The following is a 25,667-nucleotide window of genomic DNA, read 5'->3' on the forward strand; positions in this document are numbered from 1 at the left end:
AATCCAACCCAGTACCTGGGGGGCAAGGGGTGGGGGTGGCCATGGCTGCCAGAGAAGGCCATCTAGCAAGGAGGGAGGAAAGGGCAGAGGTTAGGAAATGCGGCTCCAACCAGTCTTAGTCCAGGAGTTGGGAGAAGAAAGATGGCTATCGTGGACCCCAGAGAAAACAGAGGCCCAGAGAAAAGTACAGTGTGCCCCAAGGGGAATGGAAAGGGGTGCCAGGAGACAGGAGAGAAGGGAAAGATTAGATGCCCACACTGAAATTAAGAGGCATAGAGGAGCGGGGGCAAGAAGCTCTTTGAACTGAAAATGGCTGAAGTGTCAGTGACACAGGAAGAGCAGAGAAATGAGTCCTGCCCATACAGGACGCAAATCCTCTTCTAGTCCTGGAGCTGGGCAGGGTGGCAGAGAGCCCAGGACCAGAACTCAGTAGAAACAGTTGAGGAGGCCCACAGAGGGGACAACCTTGAAATTCCTCCCATCCTGCCCCTAGCTCGGGGTGAGTCTGGTGTCCCGCAGAACCTTGCTTCCCTCTAGTGGCCACAGCTCCCCACGTGTAGCCCCTACCTGCTGGGCTCTGCTCTGTATCCCAGTTCTATGAGAGAGGGACCCCCCCCCGAGGGGGGGGGTTCTTGGGCCCCCATGTCAAAGTCAGTTGGGGCTCCACTGGAGCTGAAGAGTGATGGTGGGTCTCCAGCCGCACACGGGGGCCCTACTCACAGGCCAACCCAGCACTTGTGGTTCCGACTCTCCAGTTTTCCTGGAAGACTCCATTTCCTCAGACCCTAATCTATGTCCCCTGGTTCCACTCTTCGCTCCCTGGTTCCCCATCTTGCAGGAGGGGATGCCCATGCAGTGCTGCTACAGCCCAGAATGGTCAAGACAGTGTTGGGGAGAGGCCTACATGGGGGCTGCTCTAGTTCACAGCTTTATCCCCTCTTTAGTCAAGGCCCTACAGGAATCTGAGAACCCTTTGAACCCCTCTTCCTAAAAATGCACACACACAAAATCTTTGACACTTCTAGGAATTCTCAGACTCCAGGTTGAGGTCCCGGGGCCAGGCTTGCTGCTGAGAAGGCAGGGGCAACAGGGTCCGCCACCTGGCCAGGGAGGGGTAGGCAATGCCAGCGTCTTAGCCATACTTGTTCGGCTTCTTCCTCTTTTTGTGTCCTCCCCAGCTCTGCCATCCAGGTTCACCAACTTCCTGGTGCTCCATCTCTCCCCTCACACGGACTAGAGTAAGACTCTTCAGACACAACGAACTGTGATTCAGACTTTAATGGTGGTGCTCATTTCCACGCCACAGAGGGGGTGGCAACTGTGGAATGTGGCACAGGGGAGTGAGCCATTGCTCTGGCGCAGCTGGAGCAAGAACAGGGGAGCCGGGGGCTGAGGAGAGAGTTAGGGGGAAGCGTCCCCGGGCACACAGCCCCGCCTCTGGACCGAGCGGCTTCGGTTAAGGGCTGGTAGACGCAAGGGAGCTGATGGGCAAGGCCCTTTTCTGTTACCCTTCCTGTTCCAGCAAGAGCTCCCAGCCCCAGGCCATCTCCGACCTCCAGCCACGTCACACACACACACACACACACACACACACACACACACACACACACACACACACACACACCTCCAGCCACGTCACACACACACACACACACACACACACACACACACACACACACACACACACACACACACACACACACACACACCTCTTCCGGTCAGGCCAGGTTTAAACTCCGGAGTTATGGAGAAATGATGAATTAATTAAGACGAATGAACAATAAATAACTGAATAAATAATCCACTAAAGGCCCGGGCCAGGCATGCGCACACAGCCAGCACGCCCCTCCACCACGCCCCTCCACCTCGACGCACAGCTCATGCGCAACACAGAAAACAGACACACGCCCCCCCCCCCCCCCCCCCCGGACACACCTCGCCAACCAACCCTGATGCACCTGTCCCAGACCCTGACTGTTCTTCCATGGACTCCCTTGTAATCCTCAGTCCCATGGCCAGTGTTTAAGGAGACAGAATAGAAAGGACAGAGAAGTGGAGAGTGTGGAACCCAAAGAGGGGAAAGCACACAGCAGGGGCTGGACAAGCCAAGGAACAGCGCAGCAGGTCGGCTGGGGGGGGGGGGGCAGGGTGAGATGTCACAGAGCAGGACAGGAAGAAAGAGGTTCTGGGAGGATGGGAGAGGGGTTCCAAGTCTCCGGGCAAGGAGAGGGATCACAGCACGCTGGGATTGCGGAAATTATGTCCGGCGAAGCGGGCTTCGTCCCCCAGCTCTTCTTCAATTCTGAGAGAGAGGAGCCAGAGAGGAAAGAGTCAGGGAAGCGGGGAGGATCCTGCTTCTCTTTCCGGGAGGCCCCTATTCTCCAAACCCGTCACACCAGCTGCTTCGATGTCCTGGCCCAAGCGTGGACATGCCCTGGCTTTCCCATGTGACCTATGGGAGCCCTGGATCAGGCCATCAGTAAAGCCGTCATTCAAAAACAAGTATTTTCGGGCGCCTGGGTGGCTCAGTTGGTTAAGCTACTGCCTTCGGCTCAGGTCATGATCCCAGGGTCCTGGGATCGAGCCCCGCATCGGGCTCCCTGCTCAGCGGGAAGCCTGCTTCTCCCTCTTCCACTCCCCCTGCTTGTGTTCCCTCTCTCGCTATCTCTCTCTCTGTCAAATAAATAAATAAAATCTTTAAAAAAAAAAAAAAAAAACAAGTATTTTCTGGATAGCTACTGTTTTCCAGGCCCTGGGTATTGGAGATGGGATGGTGGGCCAACAGAGCTTTTAACCCTCTGGGCCCTGGGCTCCTATCCCCCAGGTGTCCTCACCTCATGAGCTGGTTGTACTTAGCCAGACGCTCCGAACGGCACGGGGCTCCAGTCTTGATCTGAAACATGCCCAAAGATAAGCAGCTCAGTGGCTGCCCCTTCATCTCCTAAAAGAAAACTTAACACTCCCTTGACATTCTCCTGACACCCGCAAACACCCGGCAAGAGAGACCCACCCACCTGACCAGAACCCACCAATTGCACAAAGATCTCCCCTGCACTCACCTGGCCTGTGCACAGCCCCACCACCAGGTCGGCGATGAATGTGTCCTCGGTCTCTCCTGAGCGATGACTCACCATGACCCCCCAGCCGTTCTCCTGGGCCAGCTTGCACCTGCAGCCACACACCAGCACTGACCCCCAGCCCCTCATACCGGGCACTCCCTTCCCAGCCCCCACATTGGTCTATGTTGAGAAACACCTGGCACGAAGCTCCCTGGGAGGGGCAAAGGGCATGGGGTGAAGGGGGGCAGAGCCAAAAGAGCCGGGAAAGTAACGCAGGTTCCCTGCTCTCTTCAGCATCTGTGCCAAGACGAGGCTGGGAGCACTTGCCGGAGGTGTCCTGTAGAAACGGGCTGGGTCGGGGAGAGCCAGGGGACACTCACGCTTGGATAGCTTCAGTGACTGAACCAATCTGGTTGACCTTGAGCAGCAGACAGTTGCAGGCCCCTTCTTCCACTGCCCGCTCGATACGCTTTGGGTTGGTCACTGTCAGGTCATCACCCACAATCTGGATCCCTACATTGGCTGTGAACTTCGACCAGGCAGCCCAATCATCCTGGTCAAAGGGGTCCTCAATGGAGACCACTAGAGGGAGAGCAGGAGGGGCTGCTGACCCTCCCTGGGGCTCTGCATCAGGCAGGAACACCTCCTGGGTGGACAGATCCCCTGGCTAACTAAGCCTGCCCATCCTTTCTTCCCTGCCTCCAAGCTAAGCCTGCCCCGATTCTTATCTCGGTTCTTTCAGAAAACCTACCAGGGGCGCCTGGGTGGCTCAGTAGGTTGAATGTCTTGACTCTTGGTTTCGGCTCAGGTCATGATCTTGGGGTTGTGGGATCGAGCCCTGCATCAAGCTCCACACTCAGCATGGAGTCAGCCTGGGATTCTTTCCCCCTCCCTCCCCATCTGCTCCCCGCTGCCCCCCCCCACCATGCTCTCTCCCTCTCATATAAATAAAATCTTAAAAAGAAAGGGAAAAAGAAAATCTTCCAAAACCAAGGGTTCACAGTCTTTCTCAAAACTACTTTTCATTTTCCCACTTTCACTACTGGGAGGCCTTTCCTCCGTGCTATTCTACATCCTATTTATATGCTATTCTGCACTTAAATCTACTTTCTCTTGCTCTGTCTCAGGGAAATGGAAACCAGCTTCCTCCATACAGGGGTCCCAGCCCTTGGTAAACTTGGAGAGGGTAATTCGGCTCCTCATCAGCCTTCCTATTCTACTCCCACAGCGCTTGCAGCTCCACTCAGCATCCACAACTTCATCAGTCAAAAACACTGATATGTACAAGTTCCCTGCTGGGCCCCATCACTCTCTCACCATCACTGGTTCCTTCCAAAGCCCTCCCCGTGATCCCCGTAGCTTTGGAACACACAACTTTAATTAGGACAGAAGTAGATAAAACAGATTCACCATGGGTACCTGCACATTTAAACTACCTACAAAGCTTGTCTCTGCAGGAGGCTCCTCCCCCCGCCCCGCCACCTCCCCCACTCCCCCGGCCCATCCTGATTCTCAGGCTCTTCTTAGACCTCTACCTGGCACCTGAGTCAGCACCCCATATGGTCCAGAGTTGCCTCACACGCCCCTGCCTGTCCCTTGACCCTCGCGCTGCCCTCCCTCCCACACCCCTTGTTCTCACCAGGATAGTCCCTGACAAAGTCCTGGTAGAGGGCCCCTAGCTGGTCCCCAGTGATGTATCGGGAAGGATCAGCAGGAGACTTGAAGTCCAAGTCATATTTGCCATCACGATGAAACTCCGAGGCAGCGACATCCATGCCAATGACAATCTTTTCTGTGTAGCCAGCCTTGTCGATGGCTTCCTTCACCAGCTCCAAGGCTGGGGATGGAATACAGTGAGATTACCAGCAGGAAGGGTGGGCAAAGAGGAAGGAGAGTAAGAAAGAAATTCAGAGCCCAGGCGGAGGGCGGTTGCTGGGGAGAAGCCTGACTACAGTTGCTGGTGGGGTTCTCCCCAGGGCTGGGAAGAGCAGACCATCTTCTAAGAGGACAGAGGAATGCAATTCTGTTCATAACAGGTTGTTCATAAATAGCTACCGTTTATTGAGGCCTAACTATGTCACCTAAGTACAATGATGCTAAGAGGTAGATACTGTTATTATTCCCATTTTACGGATAAGAAAGACAAGCACAGAGGAGTTAAGTAAGAAAGATCACCAGCCAGTAACTCTTCAAGTCAAGGTTCAAATAGAGGCAATTTGGCCCCAGAACCTGAACTCTCAGCCACTTCCTGTTATTGTTTTTATTCACCATACAGCTCCTGCCAAGTCAGAGAAAAATTAGGGATCTTAGAGGCCTGAGAGGTTGGGGTGGAAATGGGATAGACTTAGAATAGAATCCCTAGAGTATGGTATATCTCACCAAACTGAGAGTCCTATGAAGTTCAAGTCCAGGATGGATCCTACAAGTCACCTAGACCACCTCCCAGTATTACCAGGGGCTTCAGTAAGAATGTATAGTTGCTAACAAGGGGCACCTGGGCGGCTCAGTCAGTTAAGTGTCTGCCTTCAGCTCAGGTCATGATCTTGGGGTCCTGGGATCGAGCCCCGCGTCCTCAGGTCCCTGCTCGGTGGGGAGTCTGCCTCTCCCTCTCCCTCTGCCCCTCCCACTGCTCATGCATATACTCTCTCTCTCTCAAATAAATAAAATCTTAATATATATATAGTGCTAACAAATCTGGCTGGGCAGGTGAAGACTGTCCTCTTAGGCCTGCATGTGAATGTGGCAGGCCTTCTGGGACCCAGTCCCGGTACTGGTACCTCTTTGAGCTAGCTCAAGGGCCTCCCACCCATACTCCTCAGGACCTGGTGAAGCATGTGGCCCTTCCTGATGTCCCAAGACGGAGAGAGACTTAAAGCAGGGAGTGAGGTTCCTGGTCTCACCCTCACTGTTCTCCAGGATGTTGGGGGCAAAGCCACCTTCATCTCCCACATTGGTGGCATCCTTGCCGTACTTGTCCTTGATGACCCCTTTGAGTGTGTGGTAGACCTCAGCCCCAAGTCGCATGGCGTCCCGAAAGCTCTCAGCGCCCACTGGGAGGATCATAAATTCCTGCATAGCCAGCTTATTCCCAGCATGAGAGCCACCATTGATCACGTTGAAGGCCTGGGGGCCACAGGACAGAAAAGTCACAGAGCACTTCCCCCCTCGACCCCCAGAAGCGTTAACCCAAGAGCCCAAATCTTCCCCAGCTTCCCAGACTCAAAGTCTCCTGTCCCCATCCTTTCTCTTTAGCTGCCTCAATGCACTTTCCCCCCAACATTCCTCACAAGGTTTCATGCTCCCCACCCCCCACCCCTGGGAGAGGCCCAGGCAGGGCAGACAGGGCTCACCGGCACGGGCAGGATGAGGTCCGAGTTTCCCGCCAGCTGAGCAATGTGGCGATACAGGGGCAACTCCCTCTCGGCCGCCCCTGCCTTACACACGGCCAGGGACACACCCAGGATGGCATTGGCCCCAAACTTGGCTGGAAGATGACAGAGGAAGGCACTGAGCAAAAATATCCCCTATCTGTTCGAGCCCTGGCCTCCACCTGTACTCCCCAAAAGGAGCCAGTAAAGGAGACCCCCTCCTCCCTCTCCACTCCTGCAACACCTCATCAGTGCTCTCCTGAAAATAGCGGGGACACGCACGCACGCACGCACGACGTGATGGGAAAGGGCAGAGAGCTCCACTTATTTCTAAACATCCTGAGACCACAGACTATCTCTCTTGCCAGCTCGCCCTCTTCGTGCTGCAAAGAAGTTCTTCCTTCTGTCTAATGTCACTCCCTCCCCTGCAGTTAAATTCATCTTCTCTTGGGGAACCTGGGTGGCTCAGTCCTTAAATGTCTGCCTTCGGCTCAGGTCATGATCCCAGGGTCCTGGGATCGAGCCCCGCATTGGGCTCCCTGCTCCGCGGGAAGCCTGCTTCTCCCTCTCCCACTCCCCCTGCTTGTGTTCCCTCTCTCGCTGTGTCTCTCTCTGTCAAATAAATAAATAAAATCTTTAAAAATTTTTTCATCTTCTCTTATTCTGGCTCTGGGAGGAGAACGGAAGATGGGCTAAGTCCCGACAGTCCTTCCTATGGAAGCTCCCACAGCGCTCCACATTGTCTGCTCCACACGTCCTCCCCCTCCCGCCTCCCCACGTTCTCCCAGGCCCGGCTTACATTTGTTCTCAGTCCCATCCAGCTCCAGCATCAGGTTGTCCAGCTTCTCCTGCTCCACCACAGAGAGACCCTGTGGGCAGAGCCACCATCATCCCAGGCAGAGGCTGGGCCCCAGGGCAGAGGGCCCCACCCCAATTCCCACACAGGGTCCCCTCTGGCCAGGGTTCCTGGGAGAGCAGCCGGTCTAGAAGAGGGGACCTGAACCCCATGGGAGCAGGGGGCAGTAAAGGAGTCTTCCCACCCTTCCCTTGGTAACCATGATTCCCAAGAGGTGGACTTTCTCCCTTTGCTCCCTCCTCCCCTAATCTAGGATTCCTTCCAAGACCCTGGTCCTGCCCACCAGCACCCCTGCCCGCCCGCCCCCTCCCGGCCCCCAGCAAAGAGTGGGCCTCACTGAGCTGACGAGGGCAGGAGCGATGGTGGTGTTAATGTGGTCCACTGCCTTCAGGACACCTGGGGAGAGGCAAGGAGGCCAGACAGGGTCAGGGTGGAAGACGCCAGAAGTGGGGGGCATGCAAAAAGGGGGCTGAGGACTGGTGTAAGGTATGAGTATAAAGCTGAGGGATGGGAGAGCCCGGAAAAGAGAAAAGTCCTCACCTTTGCCTAAGTAACGCTGTTTGTCCCCATCCCTCAGCTCCAGGGCCTCATAGATTCCAGTGGAGGCTCCACTGGGCACCGCAGCCCGGAAAAGACCTGGGAGAGGAACATGAAATAAGGGGGGGGGCATAGAAGGATACTACAGAGTGAGGGATTCCTTCAGCCTTCCCGCTCCAAACTGCCTGCCACATCCAGTCCCATCCCCGCACTGCTCTCTAACACAAACACACACACACACAGAGGCAGATGCCCAGGCAGTGGCCTCCTCATCCGCCCAGCTGAGGTCCCACATGCACAACGAGGAACCCACACACACGAAGCTATGCAGGCAGCACACACATGCACACATGCACGCAGGTGCACACACAGACGTGCAGAGGCATGGTATATCCCATACACTAAAATAGGACACAGAGATTGGCCTATCCTGGCTCCCTTGGACAAAGAGGACCCAACCCCCATAATCCAGGCTTGGAAGCCTGACCCAGCACCCCATCCCCACTGGGAATGAAGGCAGCTGCCCCTCCGGGGCCAGGGGAAAGCCGGCCCAACGGCTGTGGGAAGCCCCCTGCCCTGGTTCGCTACCTTTGGCAGTGTGGAGATCCACCTCCACCGTGGGATTCCCACGGGAGTCCAGAATCTCCCGGGCCCAGATCTTCTCTATCGACATGATGGCTGAGATCTTGGGTGGAAGGGAAGGAAGGAGAAAGATAAGAGGTTTAGAGAGGCGGAGCCTGATCAGTGGGAGGGGCTAGAGGCTGGGAGCGATGGGAAAGAGGTTACTGCAGTGGGTGGGGGTTGGGGAGGAGGTGGCTGCAGTCCTGGCTTTAGAAGGGATCACCCCCACCCCATGGGGAGAGAAGGTCAATGCAGTGAGGAAGGGGAGGTCACTGCAGTGGGGGGAAGGGGAGGATCAAACGGTGAGAAGGGAGGACACCACAGTGAGGAGGGAGGGGCACCGGCAGAGGTTGCGTCGCCCCCCCTCAGTAGCTCCGGCAGCCGACTGGTGGGGTTCCCCCAGATCTCGGAGTGCAATGGCTCCCAGGCTTGCATTTCTCCTTGGAGCCAAGAAGAGGATGGGCTGTCTGGGCAGCTGGAGCCTCTCCTCCGGAGCCCCCATCCCACGCCAACTTAACACCCCAACCCCCACTCCAAGATCCCAGTTCCTCTCTCAAACATACGTCCCTCCTCTTCCCAAGAGATGTACAGTAGAGAAGTCTGGGGCGAGGGTCCTGGGGAAGCCCTCAGTCCCTGGGGGTTGAGCGGGGAAGGAGAAGAGATCTGGAGGGAGAGGCAAGGCTGGGCCCATGCTCCCCGCGCCCCCCCCCCCCGCTCCTAGACAAATTCCCCCCATCCCTCCCCCGTGCAGCCGCGAGAGGTAATGTAAAAGGAGAGAGGCAATGTGGGGGAGGAGTGGGAAAGAAGGGAGTCTAGAAGTCTAGGGATGCTGAGGAATGGGAAGAGAAGACATTTCCCCAGATGCAAAGCCAAGGGACGTGCCAGGATAAAAATGCACCGCCCGGGGAGACCCCGAACTTAACAGCGACAGAATCCGAGGCGAAGAGGGGCGTGGGGAGAGGGTCAGGCAAGGGTAGAGAAAGGCGCAGTTAGAGAGAAACAGGTGCGGAGAGGCCTGGCGCCCCAATGAGGAGGGGGCGACAGCCAGAAACCGAGAGGAGCGGTCCCAAAAGGCCGGGGAGGGAGGGTGCCCGGGGGAGGTACGGATGACGGAGCAGGTGCGCAGCGCGGGGGGGCGAGCGATGCGCGCAGGCCAGGGGAGAGGGCGGGGGGCGCGGCGGCTAGGGGAGGGGGCCGGCGGGGCGCAGGGGCTGGCCGGGGCTTCACCTCGGGGCTGCAGACTCAGCCTGTGGCGGCGGCGGCGGCGGCGGCGGCGGAGCAGAGAGAGCGGGAGTGGTGGTGGCGGCGGCGGCGGCGGCTCCCTGGCGGCGGGCGGCGGGCGGGGGGCGGGCGGGGGGAGGCGCCGATAGGGCCGGGCGGGCGCATGTGACCCGGAGCCCCCGATGAGTCAGGAGCCTCCGGCGGAGGAGCACGTAGGAGCGCGGGTGGGGGGCCGATGGGAGGTGGGAGAACGGGGGGGGGGGAGCGGCCGGGAGGTGAGCGATGGGGGAGGGGCTGGGGGCGACCCAGGACCTGAGGCCCGGCACCCACGCGCGCTCACACCCACGCCCCGCTCCCCTGGAAAGTAACAGGCACAGCCTCACACCAGTGAAGCCCATGACAGACTTGGACTCTCACAACCCCGATCAGACACAAGAGTATCAAAATGTCTCTTTATTTGAAAACCAAACTGTTCCTAACACACCCAGCCGCCTCCGCAGCTCTTCTGCAGCCAACTCTGCAAGCATCCCCTGGGCCCAACCGGGCCTGATTCCCCTACACCTGCCTGAGGGCGGCCCCCAACAGCACACACACACACACACACACACACACACACACACACACACACACACCCAGGTTCCAGGCAGGGCTCAGGCCCACCCAGACGCTGCCCAGGTGCCCATTACAGAGCCTGGGCGGCAGGTTGTGATGAATTCCCAGGTCTGGGGCAAGAGAAGGCATGCTCTGACTCAGGATGAGGGATGTGAATGTGGCAGCACCACTACCTGGATGTCTTCTCAGGTCTTGGGGCCAGTGTCTTTGATCTCCTGGAGGAAGAGGGCAGAAGTAAAGCCCCTGGGCATTACTGCATTCCCCTTGCTGCCTGTGCCCCCATCCAGAGTGCCCAGCCGCCACACTCCCCTGGCCTGGTCTCCCCAGTCTTCTCTTTCTGCCTTACCCTGCCCTCCTTTCTTCCCCCCACCCGTTTCCCGTTATTTTTAGCTTCAGATTTTTAGTGAAAGATCTTCCTCCCCTGCCTCCTCTTCTAGGCCCCGCTTCCATCCTCAACCACCAGCTCCACGCTCCACCCCCACCTCCCACACCGCACCCCAGACCTGTCCTTTCCAGCTGATCTTCACCACGGGTCGCCCCACGCCGGCATCTCTGCCTGCCACCCCAATTCTCTTCCTTAGTTTTCCTCTCCTAATGTATTCTCCTAAGCCTTTTCTCAGCTCCTCCCAGGCCCTTCTGGTCCTTCCTCCTCACCCTGAGACACCCCCTGACTCCCAAGCCCAGTCTCTCCAAGGGTTCTCCCTGCCGGATCCCTTCCTCTGCCACCTCCTCCTAGAGCAACTTCTCTTGCCCCATCTGACGGGCCCTTGGCCTCCTCTTCCTGCTTCTCTGTCAGCTTCCTTACTGTCCCCGGAGGCTCAAAGAGCTACATGGATGGCAGCTCCAGTTTGGAGTCGCGCTCAGCCTCAGCCTCCTGCTCCTGGGCCTCCTTCAACCTCTGACGGATCTCATCAGCTTCGGCCCGCTCCTCCTCCTCGTAGAAATCCTTATCCAGGCGCTCGAGGTGTGCCATCTGCACCAGGGCCTCCTGGCGGTAGTCATTCTCATCTGCGCACGGGTTGTCCAACAGCACCAAGGCCCGCAGCTTGGGCAGGTCCCGGAGCTTGGCTAGCTCCCCGAGGTGGGTCACCATGTTGCCTCTGCCGGGTGTGGTCAGGAAGGATTCACCACAGGGGAATAATGGGCTTTGGGGGCCCCACTTCCAGGAAGAAGGCCCCTGCGGGAATCTCCTGCTGGGTTCCAGTTTCCCTAGAAACACTGCTCTGTGGATTGGCTTGCTCAGCACAGCCATATAGCCTAGCCGAGCCAGGGCGGTCCAACCCTACTCCAGTCCTGCCTCTGGCCTTCCAGGACACCGTGAGGGCCACAGTCTGTCCTGTAACATGCTGGTCATATTTCTCCTTTTGGAGCAACAAAGCTAGGTCACCAACCCTGTCGTGTAGTTGGAGAGAAGGGGGGACTCCCCCTTGCAGCGTCAAACTCCTTATGTGTCAGTCCTACCTGATCAAAGTTTAGAAAGGACCACCCAGGCCAGTGGAGAAGGAACTGGGATCTGAGCTCATGGAGGTGGGTGCTAGGTTGGTGCTCCCCTCAGGAAGGAGCCTAGAGCTAGGGATGGTCTGGGGCCTCCGGGCCTGAAGAACAAGCTTCATCTAATGTGCTTCATTGTATAGTATGTTTCTTTTCAGATTCTTGCCTCATGCCTTTGAAATCAGGTTTAATTGTTTCCGCCTGTGTAGCCTCAGTGAAGGTGACTAAACCTCACACAGAGTTTCTCACTGAGAGCACTCCATGCACTTTGTGCTGGACTGTCCTGTGCATTTCTGGGGGCTGGGGGTGGGGGCTTAGCATCTTTGGCCCCAGAGGCATTTCCCAGTCATTGAGAAACTTCTCCCCTACCCTTACTTCCAAACAACTCCAGTTAGTAGCCATTGAGGAGTGTCTATTATCTCTGTCTAGACCATTAATAGGAAAAGAGCACCCCCCCCCCAACCCTACCAGACCAACAAGGCAGAACAAATTAGCAAGAGATTTCTCGAGGAGCCATGGCAGGAATTGGGAGCTCCAAGGTGCAACCATCTCTTCCTACTTGGAGGTTCTCTTTCCATTACAAGCTTTGAGAATTTGGCCATCTTGACTAAGGAGGCAGTTACCTTACATCTTGCTTAAAGAAACATGCAGAAAATCCTCCATCAGACAAGGGTTGCTGAAAGAACCCCCCCTCCCCCATCAATCCCCACTGCCTTTCAATCTAGAGATTTTCTTTCAAATACTCTTCTCTCCTCAAATATGAGCACATCTTGCATTTTTATATCAGTAAGGAAGCCGTCCCTTACAGGTGGGGCTCAGGAGAAGAGAGGCAGGAAATGGGAAGGGAAATGGGGGTCCAGGAGATGGAGAAGGGCAGAGGAAATTTACATGGAATAGGACCAAGAAAAGAGAATTGGAGCCAAACTGTGAGTCCCTTGAGAATAGGGACCAACTCTGATTCCTTTAGATGTTCCCAAAATACAGCACCAAGCCCGGCACCTAGCACATTCTCAATAACTGTGGATTGAATGAATAAAGATTCAGGGGCCCCAGGCTATATACAGTAAGGAAAGGAGGGGTAAAGATCAGGATGGAGGATGAGGGGAGAGTCTAGGAGCAGACTAGGATTGGGGGGTTGGGGCCAGGGATGAACATGGGGTCAGAAGCTGCTCCTGGTCCAGGGTAGGGACAACGTAGGATGTGGAAGGGTGCACACCTCAGGTTGAGATACTGCAGCGATGTCATTTCCTTGGAGAAGCCACTCAGAGTTTCAATCTGGTTGTCTCGAAGGTGCAACGTAGTGAGATTGCTTAGGTGCTCCAAGCCCTCCACCTTCTTCAGCATGTTCTGGGCCTAGCCCCCAGGATACAGCACATAGATCAGGAGAAGGTAGCAGGGATAGGGAAGAGAAGTCAGAGATGCAGGAAACATAAGAGTGAAGACAGAGGGGTGCAGGAGGGGAGTGGAGGTGGGGAGAGATGGGTGTAGACAGTAAAGAAGTCTAGGAGAAGCTGCCAGTCCACAGAAAGGTCAACAGGAACCCCCTGCTGCTCATCCAATGCCTACCAAAGCCACCGCTGATTCAGGAGGAGATGATTCAACCCACCCGAGGCCCATGAGCCCCCACTGCCCCACTGAGGAGAAATGGCTTCAGCGCCATCCTAGAATGAAGAAGCTCCAGAGCCAAAAAGACTTAACATTCAAGTGGCTTCCTTAGCCTGATATCTGTCCCTCATTTACGGCAAATTATGCTACTACCTGTATCAAAGCAAATTGTCTCTGTTCCCATGTATTATGTATTATCAGCCCTGTGAGGTAGGAAGGGCTCAATAAATGATACTAAATGCTCATGATGATGACGAGGTTAGTAGCTGAGCCTACGAGAAGCCAGGCCCCCTGGCCCCCTGAGCAGTGCCCTCTTGCCCGCACCAACCACCCTCTAACCCAGTGAGCTACCAGGAAGAGGTTCTTCAGCTTAGGAAGGTTGATTCCCAAGGTGCTGTCCAGCTGGTTCCCCTGAAGCTCCAGTGTGTGCAGGCTGATCAGCTTTTGGGGGTCCAGACCAGTCACCCTGTGGATGCGGTTCCCTAAGGAGCAGGAGGGCGGTAAGAGCTCAAAGGCTACTCCAAATGTTCAACAGTAGAGCCTGAATGTTGGGAGCCTCTGTATCATCCTCTCCCTCTAATGCGAGGTGGTTATGAGGAGGGACAGCTCCAGACTTGACACCTCTGGGGCCCTAGGGCAAGTGGTCTGGGAGTCCAAGAGCCAAATGGACATGTCCATCCAAGCATCTGAGGAGTGAATAAAGAGTGCCCAGCACCCAACATGCTTAACTCCTTCCCCTCCCTCAAATCTTTGCTCAGATGTCAGCTTTTCACTGATGCTTGTCCTAACCAACCTGTTTGAAGTTACCACCTTGTGCCTCTACCTAGTCCCTTTATCCTAATATGTTTTCCACAGCACGTATCTCCTCTTCACATCGTACGTAAATTTACTTATTTATTATGTCCATTGGTAGCTGTCTGTCTCCCCCGAATAGAATGTAAACTACATGAGAGGCGCCTGGGTGGTTCAGTCGAAGCATCTGCCTTCAGCTCAGGTCATGATCTCAGGGTCCTGGGATCGAGCCCCAGATGGGGCTCCCTGCTCAGTGGGAAGCCTGCTTCTCCCTCTCCCACTCCCCCTGCTTGTGTTCCCTCTTTCGCTGTGTCTCTCTCTGTCAAATAAATAAAATAAAATCTTAAAAAAAAAAGAATGTGGGGCGCCTGGGTGGCTCAGTTGTTAAGCAACTGCCTTCCTAGATATAAATAAATAAATAAATAAATAAATAAATAAATAAATAAATAAAATCTTTAAAAAAAAGAAAAAGAAAAAAGAAAAAAAAAGAATGTAAACTACATGAGACTAGGGATTTTGTTTTGTTCAGTGCTACATCTCCAGCACATAGAAATGTCATAATGAATCATAAGGACTGTCCGAATGAATGACTGAATGAATGAATGGAGATCGCTGTGTGGCACAGCCAAAGACCATACCACCCACTTCTGTTGGCCCAAGCTAAGAAGGAGAGAATCTTGTGTAACCTGACCTAAGGACCCACCTTTGAGATCCAGGCTGCCCAGACGAGGGTGAGAGATGCCCTCAGTGTCAGTGATCTGGTTATAGGCAAAACTGGCAATCTGCAGGTAGGGCAGTTCATTCAGGTGGGCGCTCCGCAGATTGTTGCCATCAGCCTTGAGCCAGAGCAGGTGGGTAAGGTAATTGAGTGGGGACAAGTCTGTCAGGTGGTTCTCAGAAACATCCACATAGCGCAGATGGATGTAGGACCGCAACAAGTAGATGTCTGTCAGGTCCCTAGGAGATGGCAGAGGCCAGACAGAGGTAGAGTTAAGAATCCAGCAAGTAGGGGCATCTGGGCGGCTCAGTCAGTTAAGCTGCTGCCTTCGGCTCAGGTCGTGATCCCAGGGTCCTGGGATCGAGCCCCAAGTTGGGCTCCCGGCTCAACGGAGAGCCTGCTTCTCCCTCTCCCTCTGCCTGCCTTTCTGCCTGCTTGTGCTCTCTCTCTATCAAATAAATTAAAAGAAAAAAAAAAAAAAAGAATCCCGCAAGGACAGACAGAGATGCTAAAGCAGAGGGCAATGTGGAGATGGCTTGTAATGGAGAGAAGAATGGGTGACCGATGGGAGTGGTGAGGAAGGGGGAGGAAGGTAGGTGGGTTCTTCACAGGGAGCAGGGACTTCCGTCTGCGAAGAGCTGAGAACTGACCCTCTGAAGGACAAGAGGAGGAGTCCAGTAGGAATCCCCCTGACAGACGCTCACAGCCTCCAGTTCCCCAGGCCAGCTCTGATGCAGGGGGTCACAGGGCTCCTGAAAAGTAAATTCTATCCTTCCCTTCCACTGGCCAAGGTAAGAGAGATCCAGTCTCCCAGTGGCAACAGCCAGGCATGAGGGTGAGAGAGGAGATTGGGCCCTACAACCTCAGCCCTCTTCTGCTCCCCCATTAGCGCACCTCTCTTTAACCTCCAGCTTGACATAAGCGTGAGCCAGTCCATTGCCCGTCTTACAGAGCAAAGAAAGCCCTTCCTTCATCATGTCCTCCGTGAGGGGGGTGGGCATCCACTGCAAGAGGAAGTGGAGTCAGGCATCCCTTTCCTGCCCAACCCCCTCCCTAAGCCTTAGGACCCCACTGTTTCCACGCTCTCACTTCCTCTGAGTACTCTTCTCCCTCCTTCCTGGAGTCCTCCCACTCTTCTGTCTCCTTCTCATCGTCTTCCTTTTCCAGATCATCCTGGTCTGGCTCGAAGTCTTCCAGCTCTTCATCTGACATCTTTTTCCCTGCTGAAGGCTCTGGAGTGAGAGATCAAGCTCAGTGACCCTCCCAAGAAAGAATGTGTCCTCAGCTCTGGCCAACCCTCAGCTCCCTCTCCTCCATTGACAGGGTACCGTTCCCATCACCCCTGACCTCTTCCCAACCGCGCTTCCCTCCTTAGCCCTGTGAGCATCTCATTTTGACTCCCAGCCTCCACTTCTGACTTCCCACCAAGGACCTCTCTCCCTTCAGGATGCCTTCCCAGGCCCTTCCTGCCCCTCACAGGGGCTCCAACGGTCTTCTAGCGGCTCTACCTCCCTGTTTCCTGGCCTCCCCCCTCCCCAGGTCTTCCCACCTCCCCCTTCAGCCACGTTCTCCTACCAACCTCCTACACCCTTCCCCTCCCTGCCATCCCTAACCCCTGCTCCACTCATTTCTTTTCCCTTTCCCACCCTGTCTAGCCCCATTTCCGCGTCCCCTCTGGGGCACCAGACTGACGCCGTCTCCAACCTACCCACCCAATCCTTCGCAACGGGGCGCAGACCCTGGTTCTGCTCTACTAAAAATGAGGTTCCGGAGAGGGTCTTGGCCTCGACAGGGAAAGAGTGTTTTGGAAGAGGGGAAAGGCGCAAGGAGGCGTTGTGTACTGCTGTTGTTATGGCAACGAGGGGGCGGGACACTTGGCTGCTTCAGCGGCGCAACCGCTGAGAGGGGGGCCGCGAGGGGACCGCGACAAACTGACGCGACAATCCGCCCCGGAGCTAGCGGACCCCTAGTGGCCCCCTAAGGAGGCCAACTTCCCAATCCTATTAAGTAAGTGCGTTAATTGGCCGAGGGCAAAAGGCAGTGGGTGGGGCTTGGAACTCCGCAGTGGGGAGGGGAGATGGGCGGGGCTACGCGGAAGTTACTCAAAACGTTAAAGGGACCGCACATCCTCAAAGCCAAAGTATTGTGACTTCAAAAGAAACATGCTCTGAAGCTGAAGGGGGATGAGGAGCAAGAAATACCAAGGTATGCGGTCTGGTTTCTACCCCCACCCCAGCCTTGCACTTAGCTGACCTTTGGAAGGTGACTTGGTGGAGTGGAAGGAGCCCAGGCCAATGCATGTAAGACCTGGGTTGGAGGCTTGGCAGATCTGCAGTGTACTAGCAACTTACCTGAAACTCTACTTTCTCCTCTGTAAAGTAGGCTTAGCTACACCAACTGACAGGGTTCGAGTATGTGTGTAATCTATGCTAATACACTGTAGATTGCTAAACCCGTTTGGAACATTTCCCTTTTCCTCATATCCTGGACTGGTTTGATGCAAAACTTTTCGGGGCTAGTGAGGGAGAACATCCAACAAGTGCCCACTGAAAATACTCCTCATCCAACGTTGTTATGTAGACAACAAGACCTGATCGAGCCATACCCAGGCACTCAGGTCTGTGTGACTTGCGGAAGGAGATGAAAAAGAACTTAAGAGTCAACAAGTATTTCCGGAGAGTTTGTGCCAGATACTGTGTGAGATGCCTTCACAAGTGATTTAATGTTCACACCAGTCCTGTGAGATAGATATTTGAAAGAAGAGGAAATTAAGGCTCAGGGTGGTTAATATTTATGACACAATTCCTGCCAGGAGAAAAAAAGGCAGTACCAAATCTTATGGGATCTAGTATAAATAAAACAGGCAACAAGGTAAGATATCATGATTAATTATGAAATTGTGTGTTACAGACTTTATATAACATTCAAAGTGATCCGATGGAAGATGTGGCGGGCTGGAAATCAGGACCTGTTACCTCCTGCCCTGTCCAGCTTGGATAATACAGTTAATAGACAAATCTGGTCGCTTGATGTCATGGAACTAGCAGGGGTTGCAGAGGCAGAGACACCAGGTTCAAAACCCACTCTACCGTTTAATCGCTATGTGTTCCTCGGCAGGTTATATAATTTTGCTGAGGTTTAATTTTCACATTTGTGAAATGGGGATAAAGACATCCATTTCCATAAGGATCCTTAGAAGGTTAAAAGAGACAATGTGGGTAAATTGCCTTGCACTTAGTTGACCTCCAGTCAGGATCTCCGTGCCCCTCCCTACCTCTTGCCTGTTTCCCCGGTCCTGGGATTGCCATGAGGAATAAGAAAGGAAATGTGAAGGTTAGAAATGAGAGGCAAATGAACCAGACTGTATTGTTGGAGTGGGAAGGGAAAAGTCCAGGTGGTTTGATGTAACCAGAGGGAAAGGCTGTGATTTTCCTTGGCCCAGAAGAAAGAAGAAGACATATTAGGTGGGAAGAAAAGACATGACAGAAGGATTAGGGAAGTATCATTGAGCCTACTTTTATTAAGGACTTACTCTGTGCCAGGCTGTAAGTACTGGGCACTCAAGAACAGTAAAACAGTTCCTATCATCTGGAGCCTCACAATCCACTGACAGGGTTAAGTAAACGAGTAATTCAATATGAGACAGATGTTATAATAATGATACCTGACACTTGCCGAGCGTTTACTGAGTGTCAGGGGATAATTTTATAATACACGTATCTAGATAATATCATACATTCAGGGCAGAGATTCCAAACAGAGGAAGCACCATTGGTAAGGTCTGGAGGAGAGAGAGCCCAATCAGTACCTGTGCAAAGAAAATAGATAGTTCGGGGCGCCTGAGTGTCTCAGTGGGTTAAGCAGCTGACTCTTGATTTCGACTCAGGTCGTGATCTCAGGGTCGTGGGATCGAGCCCCGTGCAGGGCTCCGCACTCAGTGTGGAGTTTCCTTGTCCCTCTCCCTCTGCTCCTCCCCCTGCTCTCTCTTTCTCAAATAAATAAATAAATAAAATGTAAAAAAAAAAGAAAAAGGAAAGAAAGTAGGTAGTTCTGCTGGATGGAACAGTAGGTGCACTTAGGGGAATGAGGTAGGAGCTGCAAACAGAGCTAATCACACTAAGGAATCTGGACTTTATCCTAAAAACTGGGAGGAACCACTAGAGGTTTTATTTTGTGTTTTGTTGACAAGCACTGAATCTACCCTGTGTAATGATAGCTAGATACTCCATGTCCTCTCTGATGACATCCTTCCCTCTAGAATAGTCTAGATAGAATCTCCTGGAATGATAAAAGTAATATTTAATTAAACTTAAAATGCAATAGAGAAGTGTATATAGAGAAACATACAAGTTCATGAAGTCTCTCAGCATCACTCTTATTTATGAATAAACATATAGATTTTTGGGCACTTGGGTGGCCCAGTCAATTAAGCATCTGCCTTTGGCTCAGGTCATGATCCCATTGAGCCCCACATGGGGCTCCCTGCTCAGTGGGGAGCCTGCTTCTCCCTTTCCTGCTCCCCCTGCTTGTGCTCTCTCCCTCACCCTGTCAAATAAATAAATAAAATAAAATAAATTTTAAAAAGATACAGGTTTTTATTTTTATTTATTTATTTTTAAAGATTTTATCCATTTATTTGACAGAGAGAGAGCCGCAAGCAGGGGGGAGTGGCAGGTGGAGGGACAGGGAAAAGCACGAAGCCGGATGTGGGGCTCGATCCCAGGACCCTGGGACCACGACCTGAGCTGAAGGCAGACGCTTAACGGACTGAGCCACCCAGGCGCCCCAAGGTATAGACTTTTTAAAAACAAAAATGCTGGGGTGCTTCTCCCTCTCCCATTCCCCCCTGCCTGTGTTCCCCCTCTCACAGTGTCTCTCTCTATCAAATAAATAAATAAAAATCTAAAATAAAACACACACAAAAAAACAAAAATGCTATCAATCATACACACTGTTCAACAACTGGATTATTTTCATTTAATAATATGTCTTGGACATCTTTTATATCACTAAACATAGACCTACCTCTTTCTTTTTGATAGTTGTCTAGCCTTCCATTATATGGCTATATGGTAATTTTTAACTGTTTCCTATTGATGGATATTAACTTTAAAAAATTGTCAACAGGGGCGCCTGGGTGGCTCAGTTGGTTAAGCGACTGCCTTCGGCTCAGGTCATGATCCTGGAGTCCCGGGATCGAGTCCCGCATCGGGCTCCCTGCTCAGCAGGGAGTCTGCTTCTCCCTCTGACCCTCTGCCCTCTCGTGCTCTCTCTCTCTCTCATTCTCTCTCTCTCAAATAAATAAATAAATAAATCTTTAAAAAAAAAATTGTCAACATTGGGGCACCTGGCTGGCTCAGTCAGTAAAGCATGAGACTCTTGATTGGGGTTGTGAGTTCGAGCCCCACATTGGGTGTAGAGTTTACTTTGAAAAAATCGTTTCAAATCGTTTTTCGTGTTCCTGCAAAGTCATTAATTTTTTAATTGATTTTTAGGAGCTCTTTAGTAAAGATTTGGAGATTAACTGTGGCAAAAACTGCCAGTTGCCTACCTGATATTCAGTCTACCCTTCTTCCTTACTAACAGAACTGTTTTTGAAAATGTGTTATTTGATTTTATTTTTTTTAAAGATTTTATTTACCTCTGCTCCTGGCAACCACTAATTTACTCCCTGTCTCTATAGATTTGCCTATTTTGCACATTTTATATAAATGAAATCATATAACACGTGGCCCTTTGTGACTACCTTCTTTCACCTTAGCATCATATTTTCTTTTTTTTTTTTTAAGATTTTATTTATTTATTTGACAGTGAGAGAGGGAACGCAATCACGGGGGCGGGGAGGAGCAGGAGAGGGAGAAGCAGGCTTCCCGCTGAGCAGGGAGCCTGGTGTGGGGTTCGATGTGGGGTTTGATGTGGGGTTCGACGTGGGGCTTGATCCCAGGACTCTGGGCTCATGACCTGAGCTGAAGGCAGACACTTAACAACTGAGCCACCCAGGTGCCCCGCCTTAGCATCATATTTTCAAGGTTCATCTATATTGTAGCATCTGTCAGTACTTTGTCCCTTTTGGTTGCTGAGCAATGTTCCATTGTATGGTTTATGCCGCATTTTTTTTCATTCATCAGTTGATGGATATTTGGGTTGTTTCCATTTTTTGGCTATTATGAGTAACACTGCTGTGAACATTCGTGTACAAATTTTTGTGTGGCCATATGTTTTCATTTCTCTTGCTTACATACGCAATTAATATCAATACAAAAATAATACTCTTAGTATCAAAATATTGAATTCTGGGGGCACCCGGGTGGCTCAGTCGTTAAGCGTCTGCCTTTGGCTCAGGTCATGATCCCAGGGTCCTGGGATCGAGCCCTGCATTGGGCTCCCTGCTCCATGGGGAGTCTGCTTCTCCCTCTCCCACTCCCCCTGCTTATGTTCCCTCTCTTGCTGTGTCTCTCTCTGTCAAATAAATAAATAAAATCTTTAAAAAAATATATTGAATTCTGTGCCATAATGAAAGGATTTCAAAGGAGGACATGATCCTTTGCCACATAGAGATTTCATTCTAAAAAATTTACAGTATCTGGGCGCCTGGGTGGCTCAGTTGGTTGGGCGACTGCCTTCGGCTCAGGTCATGATCCTGGAGTCCCGGGATCGAGTCCCGGGATCGAGTCCCGCATCAGGCTCCCTGCTTGGCGGGGAGTCTGCTTCTCCCTCTGACCCTCTTCCCTCTCGTGCTCTCTATCTCTCATTCTCTCTCTCTCAAATAAATAAATAAAAATCTTTTAAAAAATAAATAAATAAAAAATTTACAGTATCAACATATTCATTCAGTCAAGTATATATATTGAGCACTTGCTATGTACTAAGCATTTTGCTAAGAGCCTAACGAAATATTATATGCAAATCCTTAGAAGGAAACTATTTTCATTTGAAAAATCTATTACAGGGGCACCTGGCTGGCTCAGTCAGTAGAACATGCGACTCTTGATCTTGGGGTTGTGAATTCGAGCCCCACATTGGGTGTAGAGATTACTTAAAAATAAAATATCTTTAAAAACTGAAAAAATCGATTACAATTACAACCTGACCTCAGACATTTCAATTTAGTTTATTGGCAAATTTTTCCTTACAAGTGAAATTGTGAGGAGTGGAATTGCTGTATCATATGGTAACTTTATATTTAACCTTTTAAGGAACTGCCACACTGTTTTCCAAAGTGGCTGCACCATTTAACATTTCCACCAGCATTGTTTGAGAGTTCTAATTTCGCCACATCCTGGCCAACAGTTGTTATTATCTGTGTTCTTGATTATAGCCATCCTAGCGGATGTGATGTGGTATTTTGTTGCAGTTTTGATTTTCATTTCTCTGATGGCTAAAGATGTTGAGCATTTTTTTATGTGTTTGTTAGCCATTTGTGTATCCTCTTTGGAGAACTGTCTATTCAGACTGTATTTTTTGACTGGGGTTTTCAGTCTTCTCATTATTGAGCTAACGAACAGAACTTTTATATTTCTGGGGGCAGCATTGTGCCCAGCTAAAAAAATTTCTCAGCCTCCATTGCTGATAGGGCAATGACGTATAAGTAAAGTCATTGGGTGAAACTTCTAGAAGGTCCCTTTTTCCTCCTTCCCTTCCTCTTACTGTTCAAAACAGGAATGTGATGGCTGCAGTTCCAGCAACTATGTGGGACCATGAGATGGCCCCGAAAATATAAACCACACGCTAAGATGCTAGAACAAATGTAGAGAGCAGCCTATGACACATAAAATATCATGAAGCTGTTATACCAACCTTGAACTGCCTCTCAAGACTTAATTTTATAAAAGAGAAAATAGGTTAAGCCACTGGGTTTTGGGGATCTATGTTGTAGCCAAATGCAGTTCTTACCTGATTATAACAAATTATCTCACAACTTAGTAGCTTAAAATGACATTCATTATCTCACTTTCTGTGGATCAGGAATCCAAGAGTGGCTTAGCTGGGTTGCATCCAGCTGTTGGAAGGGGCTACAGTTATCTAAAGGCTTGACTGAGGCTGGAAGCTCTGCCTCCAAGAAACCTCACCGCTATGACTGCTAGCAGGATAGTTCCTTGCCATACGGGCTTTTCTGTAGGGCCACCTGAGTGTCTTCACAATATGGCAGCTGGCTTCCCCTAGAGCAAGCGATCCAAGAAAGAGACCAAGAGGGAGCAACTGTGCCTTTTAGAACTTAGTCTCCAAAGTCATGTGCCCCTTCCACTTTATTCTATTCTTTAGGAGCTAGATGTTAAATCCGGCCCACACTCAGATGGAGGGGAATTAGGTTTCACCTTTTGAATGGAGAATTTGTGGGCGTATTTTAAAAGCTTACACAGTGTTTTGTCTTTTTTACATGCTGAAAATCTTTTCCTAATTGTCCTTATACTTGGTTTATAGTGCTGCCTTACAGAAATTTGATATTTGTGTGTACTCTTTACTGTCCATCTCTTCAATAAGGCTTCTGAATTGTGTGTCTGGTTTAGGAAACCCTTTCTCACCCCCAGGTTATGAAAATATTCTCTTGTATATTCTTCTGGCATTTATATTTTTTTAAGATTTTTGTTTAATTATTTGAGAGAGAGAGCTAGCAAGAGAGAGCAGGAGCAGGGGGTGGGGAGAGGGAGAAACAGGGTCCCTGCTGAGCAGGGAGCCCAGTGCAGGGCGGTATTTACATTTTTTGAAGTCTTTAATTCATCTGTAATAATTTTTGTGCAGAGTGTAAGGTAGGGATCTAACATTTTGCCAAAAGGGCAGCCAATTTTCTCAGCATCATTTGTTGATTAATCCCATCTTTCCCTACTGATTTGAAATGCCATCTTTATCATATATCTATGTTAGAGAGAATATATATGTTATATATATATATTGTTTCTGGGCTATACATATTTTCCATTGATAGATATATCATATATATGATATATATATCACTATTTCAGCTCACACTATCATAACTAATCTCTATATGTCACATATCCTGCTACATTATTAGTTCTAATAATACAATGGACAGTCTGTCTATTGAATAGAGAGAAGTGGAGGAATTCAATGAATTTTAAGATGGTAAGTTCTTAAAACAGAAAATACAGATTTTTATATATATATATACATATATGTATATATAAGAGCTATATGTAGTTTATCATACACCATACACCATATATATATACATGTATACGTATACATATACGTATACATGTTTCCCATTTTTCAGATTCAAATTATACTCTAGAGACTAAGTAACCCATATAGTTGTGATGTGTGCTACCAAATGTTTAACAACAGGCACTCCAGGGAGAACAAAAAGCCCTCAGTTTTACCATTTGCTGATTTCTCTGGTATAAATACTCCCGCAATGACTGATTTCAAGAGGTAAATAACTTCAAGAGCATAGATGACAGTAAAATTGTTAGGGGCTGAATCTGCCCCCTTCCCATCCATATTTTGAAGCTTTAACTCCCAGTACCTCAGCATGTGACTGTATTTGGAAATAGGCCCTTTAAAGTGATGATTAAGTTAAAATGAGGCCATTAGGGTGGGCCCAAATCCAGTCTGACTGGTGTCAGTTTGAGAAGAGGAAATTTGGACACAAGAGTGCAGTGCACAGAGAAAAAAACTGTGAGGACACAATGAGAAGGCAGTCATCTGCAGGAAAGGCCTCTGAAGAAACCAAACCTACTGATACCTTGCTCTTGGACTTCTTGCCTCCAGAACTGTGAGAAAATGAATTTCTCTTGTTAAAATACCCAGTGTTTTGTTATGGCAGTCCTCAGCAAGCTAATATAAAAATATAGTAAAAATAATTAGAAAGTGATGACTTGTATTTTTTATTTCTAAAAATTATAATTTATTTAAGGGTGCCTGGCTGGCTCAGTCGGTAGAGTGTGCGACTCTTGATGTCGGGGTTTTGGATTCGAGCCCTATGTTGGGCCTGGAGATTACTTAAAAAATAAAATCTTAAAAAAAAATAAAATTTATTTAAATTATGTGTAAGCAATTAAAAAAAAATAATGTCTGCCTTTAACAACTGGCTTACAGAATTCATGAAAAATTATCGGCTCTCACAAGCCCGTGCACCCCAGCTTCAGCATATACCCCATTGCTTATTCTGCTGAATTCCAAATTTCTATTTTCAACCAAGAACTCTTTCTCAGTGCCAGGCTCATATAGCTAACCTCCTACTTCTCCATTTATGTGACTCACAGACATCGCAAACTTAACATATCCAAAAACAAGTCCTGTATCTTTTCCCCTAACTCTGCTTTTCTTCAGTGCTCCTTGTATCACCATTCGGATGTTCAAACCAGAAACCTTGGGGGTCATCCTTGTCATTTTTTTCTCCCTCAATGACACTTTTCCCCAGTGGCCTCCCAGTGAGGAGTGTGACCCATCCACTTCTCTCCATCTCTTATGACACCTCTCTGACTTTCACTATTGGACCCGAGCCACACTTGGACCAGATAGCCCTCTTTTCAAGTCTTCCCACCATGAAGCCCCTTCCTTCTTCGCGGGAATCTCACTCTTCTGTGTGGAAGCCCTGCTCATCATCTCGGCCTCAGTTAAATGTGACTTCAGGAACGGCCTTTCCTGATCTGGAATTTGAATTAGGATCCCCTCTTACAGTTCCCTGCCTTTCTCTGATAGCAGTAAACAGTCTGTCTTTATATAAGAATTTGTGGATCCTCAGGTTTGCTCCCTCCTAGATGTTATCAAGGACTCTTATGTGGGCTTCTTCTAGCTCCGACAGACCTTGAGTCTCACGCTGC

The 25,667-nt window shown here is 50.7% G+C and overlaps 2 protein-coding genes across 4 annotated transcripts; both read right to left on the minus strand.

Annotated features, from left to right (window-relative positions):
* Positions 1-1,260: 1,260 nt before the first annotated feature.
* Positions 1,261-16,723, minus strand: LRRC23 (leucine rich repeat containing 23). 3 transcript variants are annotated; one of them, XR_004819321.1, is made up of 9 exons: positions 16,589-16,718; positions 15,970-16,112; positions 15,775-15,884; positions 14,866-15,119; positions 13,722-13,852; positions 12,982-13,118; positions 11,080-11,374; positions 10,277-10,489; positions 1,261-1,624 (listed from the first exon to the last, which is right to left on the minus strand). XR_004819321.1 is itself a non-coding variant. In XM_027594997.2 (8 exons), exons 2-7 carry the CDS (start codon positions 16,090-16,092, stop codon positions 11,101-11,103), a joined length of 1,029 nt encoding a protein of 342 aa, XP_027450798.1. In that variant the 5' UTR covers positions 16,093-16,112; positions 16,593-16,723; the 3' UTR covers positions 10,088-10,489; positions 11,080-11,100. The 3 variants fall into 3 exon arrangements, 2 of the variants coding, with proteins under 2 accessions (XP_027450798.1, XP_027450797.1); XM_027594997.2 differs by lacking the exon at positions 1,261-1,624 and having other exon boundaries at positions 10,088-10,489; positions 16,593-16,723; XM_027594996.2 differs by lacking the exon at positions 1,261-1,624 and having other exon boundaries at positions 10,088-10,489.
* Positions 1,631-9,793, minus strand: ENO2 (enolase 2). Its single transcript, XM_027594995.2, has 12 exons — positions 9,669-9,793; positions 8,409-8,505; positions 7,824-7,919; positions 7,621-7,679; positions 7,227-7,296; positions 6,410-6,543; positions 5,960-6,182; positions 4,699-4,896; positions 3,440-3,641; positions 3,060-3,168; positions 2,835-2,893; positions 1,631-2,302 (listed from the first exon to the last, which is right to left on the minus strand). Exons 2-12 carry the CDS (start codon positions 8,491-8,493, stop codon positions 2,233-2,235), a joined length of 1,305 nt encoding a protein of 434 aa, XP_027450796.1. The 5' UTR covers positions 8,494-8,505; positions 9,669-9,793; the 3' UTR covers positions 1,631-2,232.
* Positions 16,724-25,667: the final 8,944 nt, after the last annotated feature.

The sequence above is a fragment of the Zalophus californianus genome, chromosome 9 (assembly GCF_009762305.2).
Source record: "Zalophus californianus isolate mZalCal1 chromosome 9, mZalCal1.pri.v2, whole genome shotgun sequence".
Taxonomy (NCBI): domain Eukaryota; kingdom Metazoa; phylum Chordata; class Mammalia; order Carnivora; family Otariidae; genus Zalophus; species Zalophus californianus.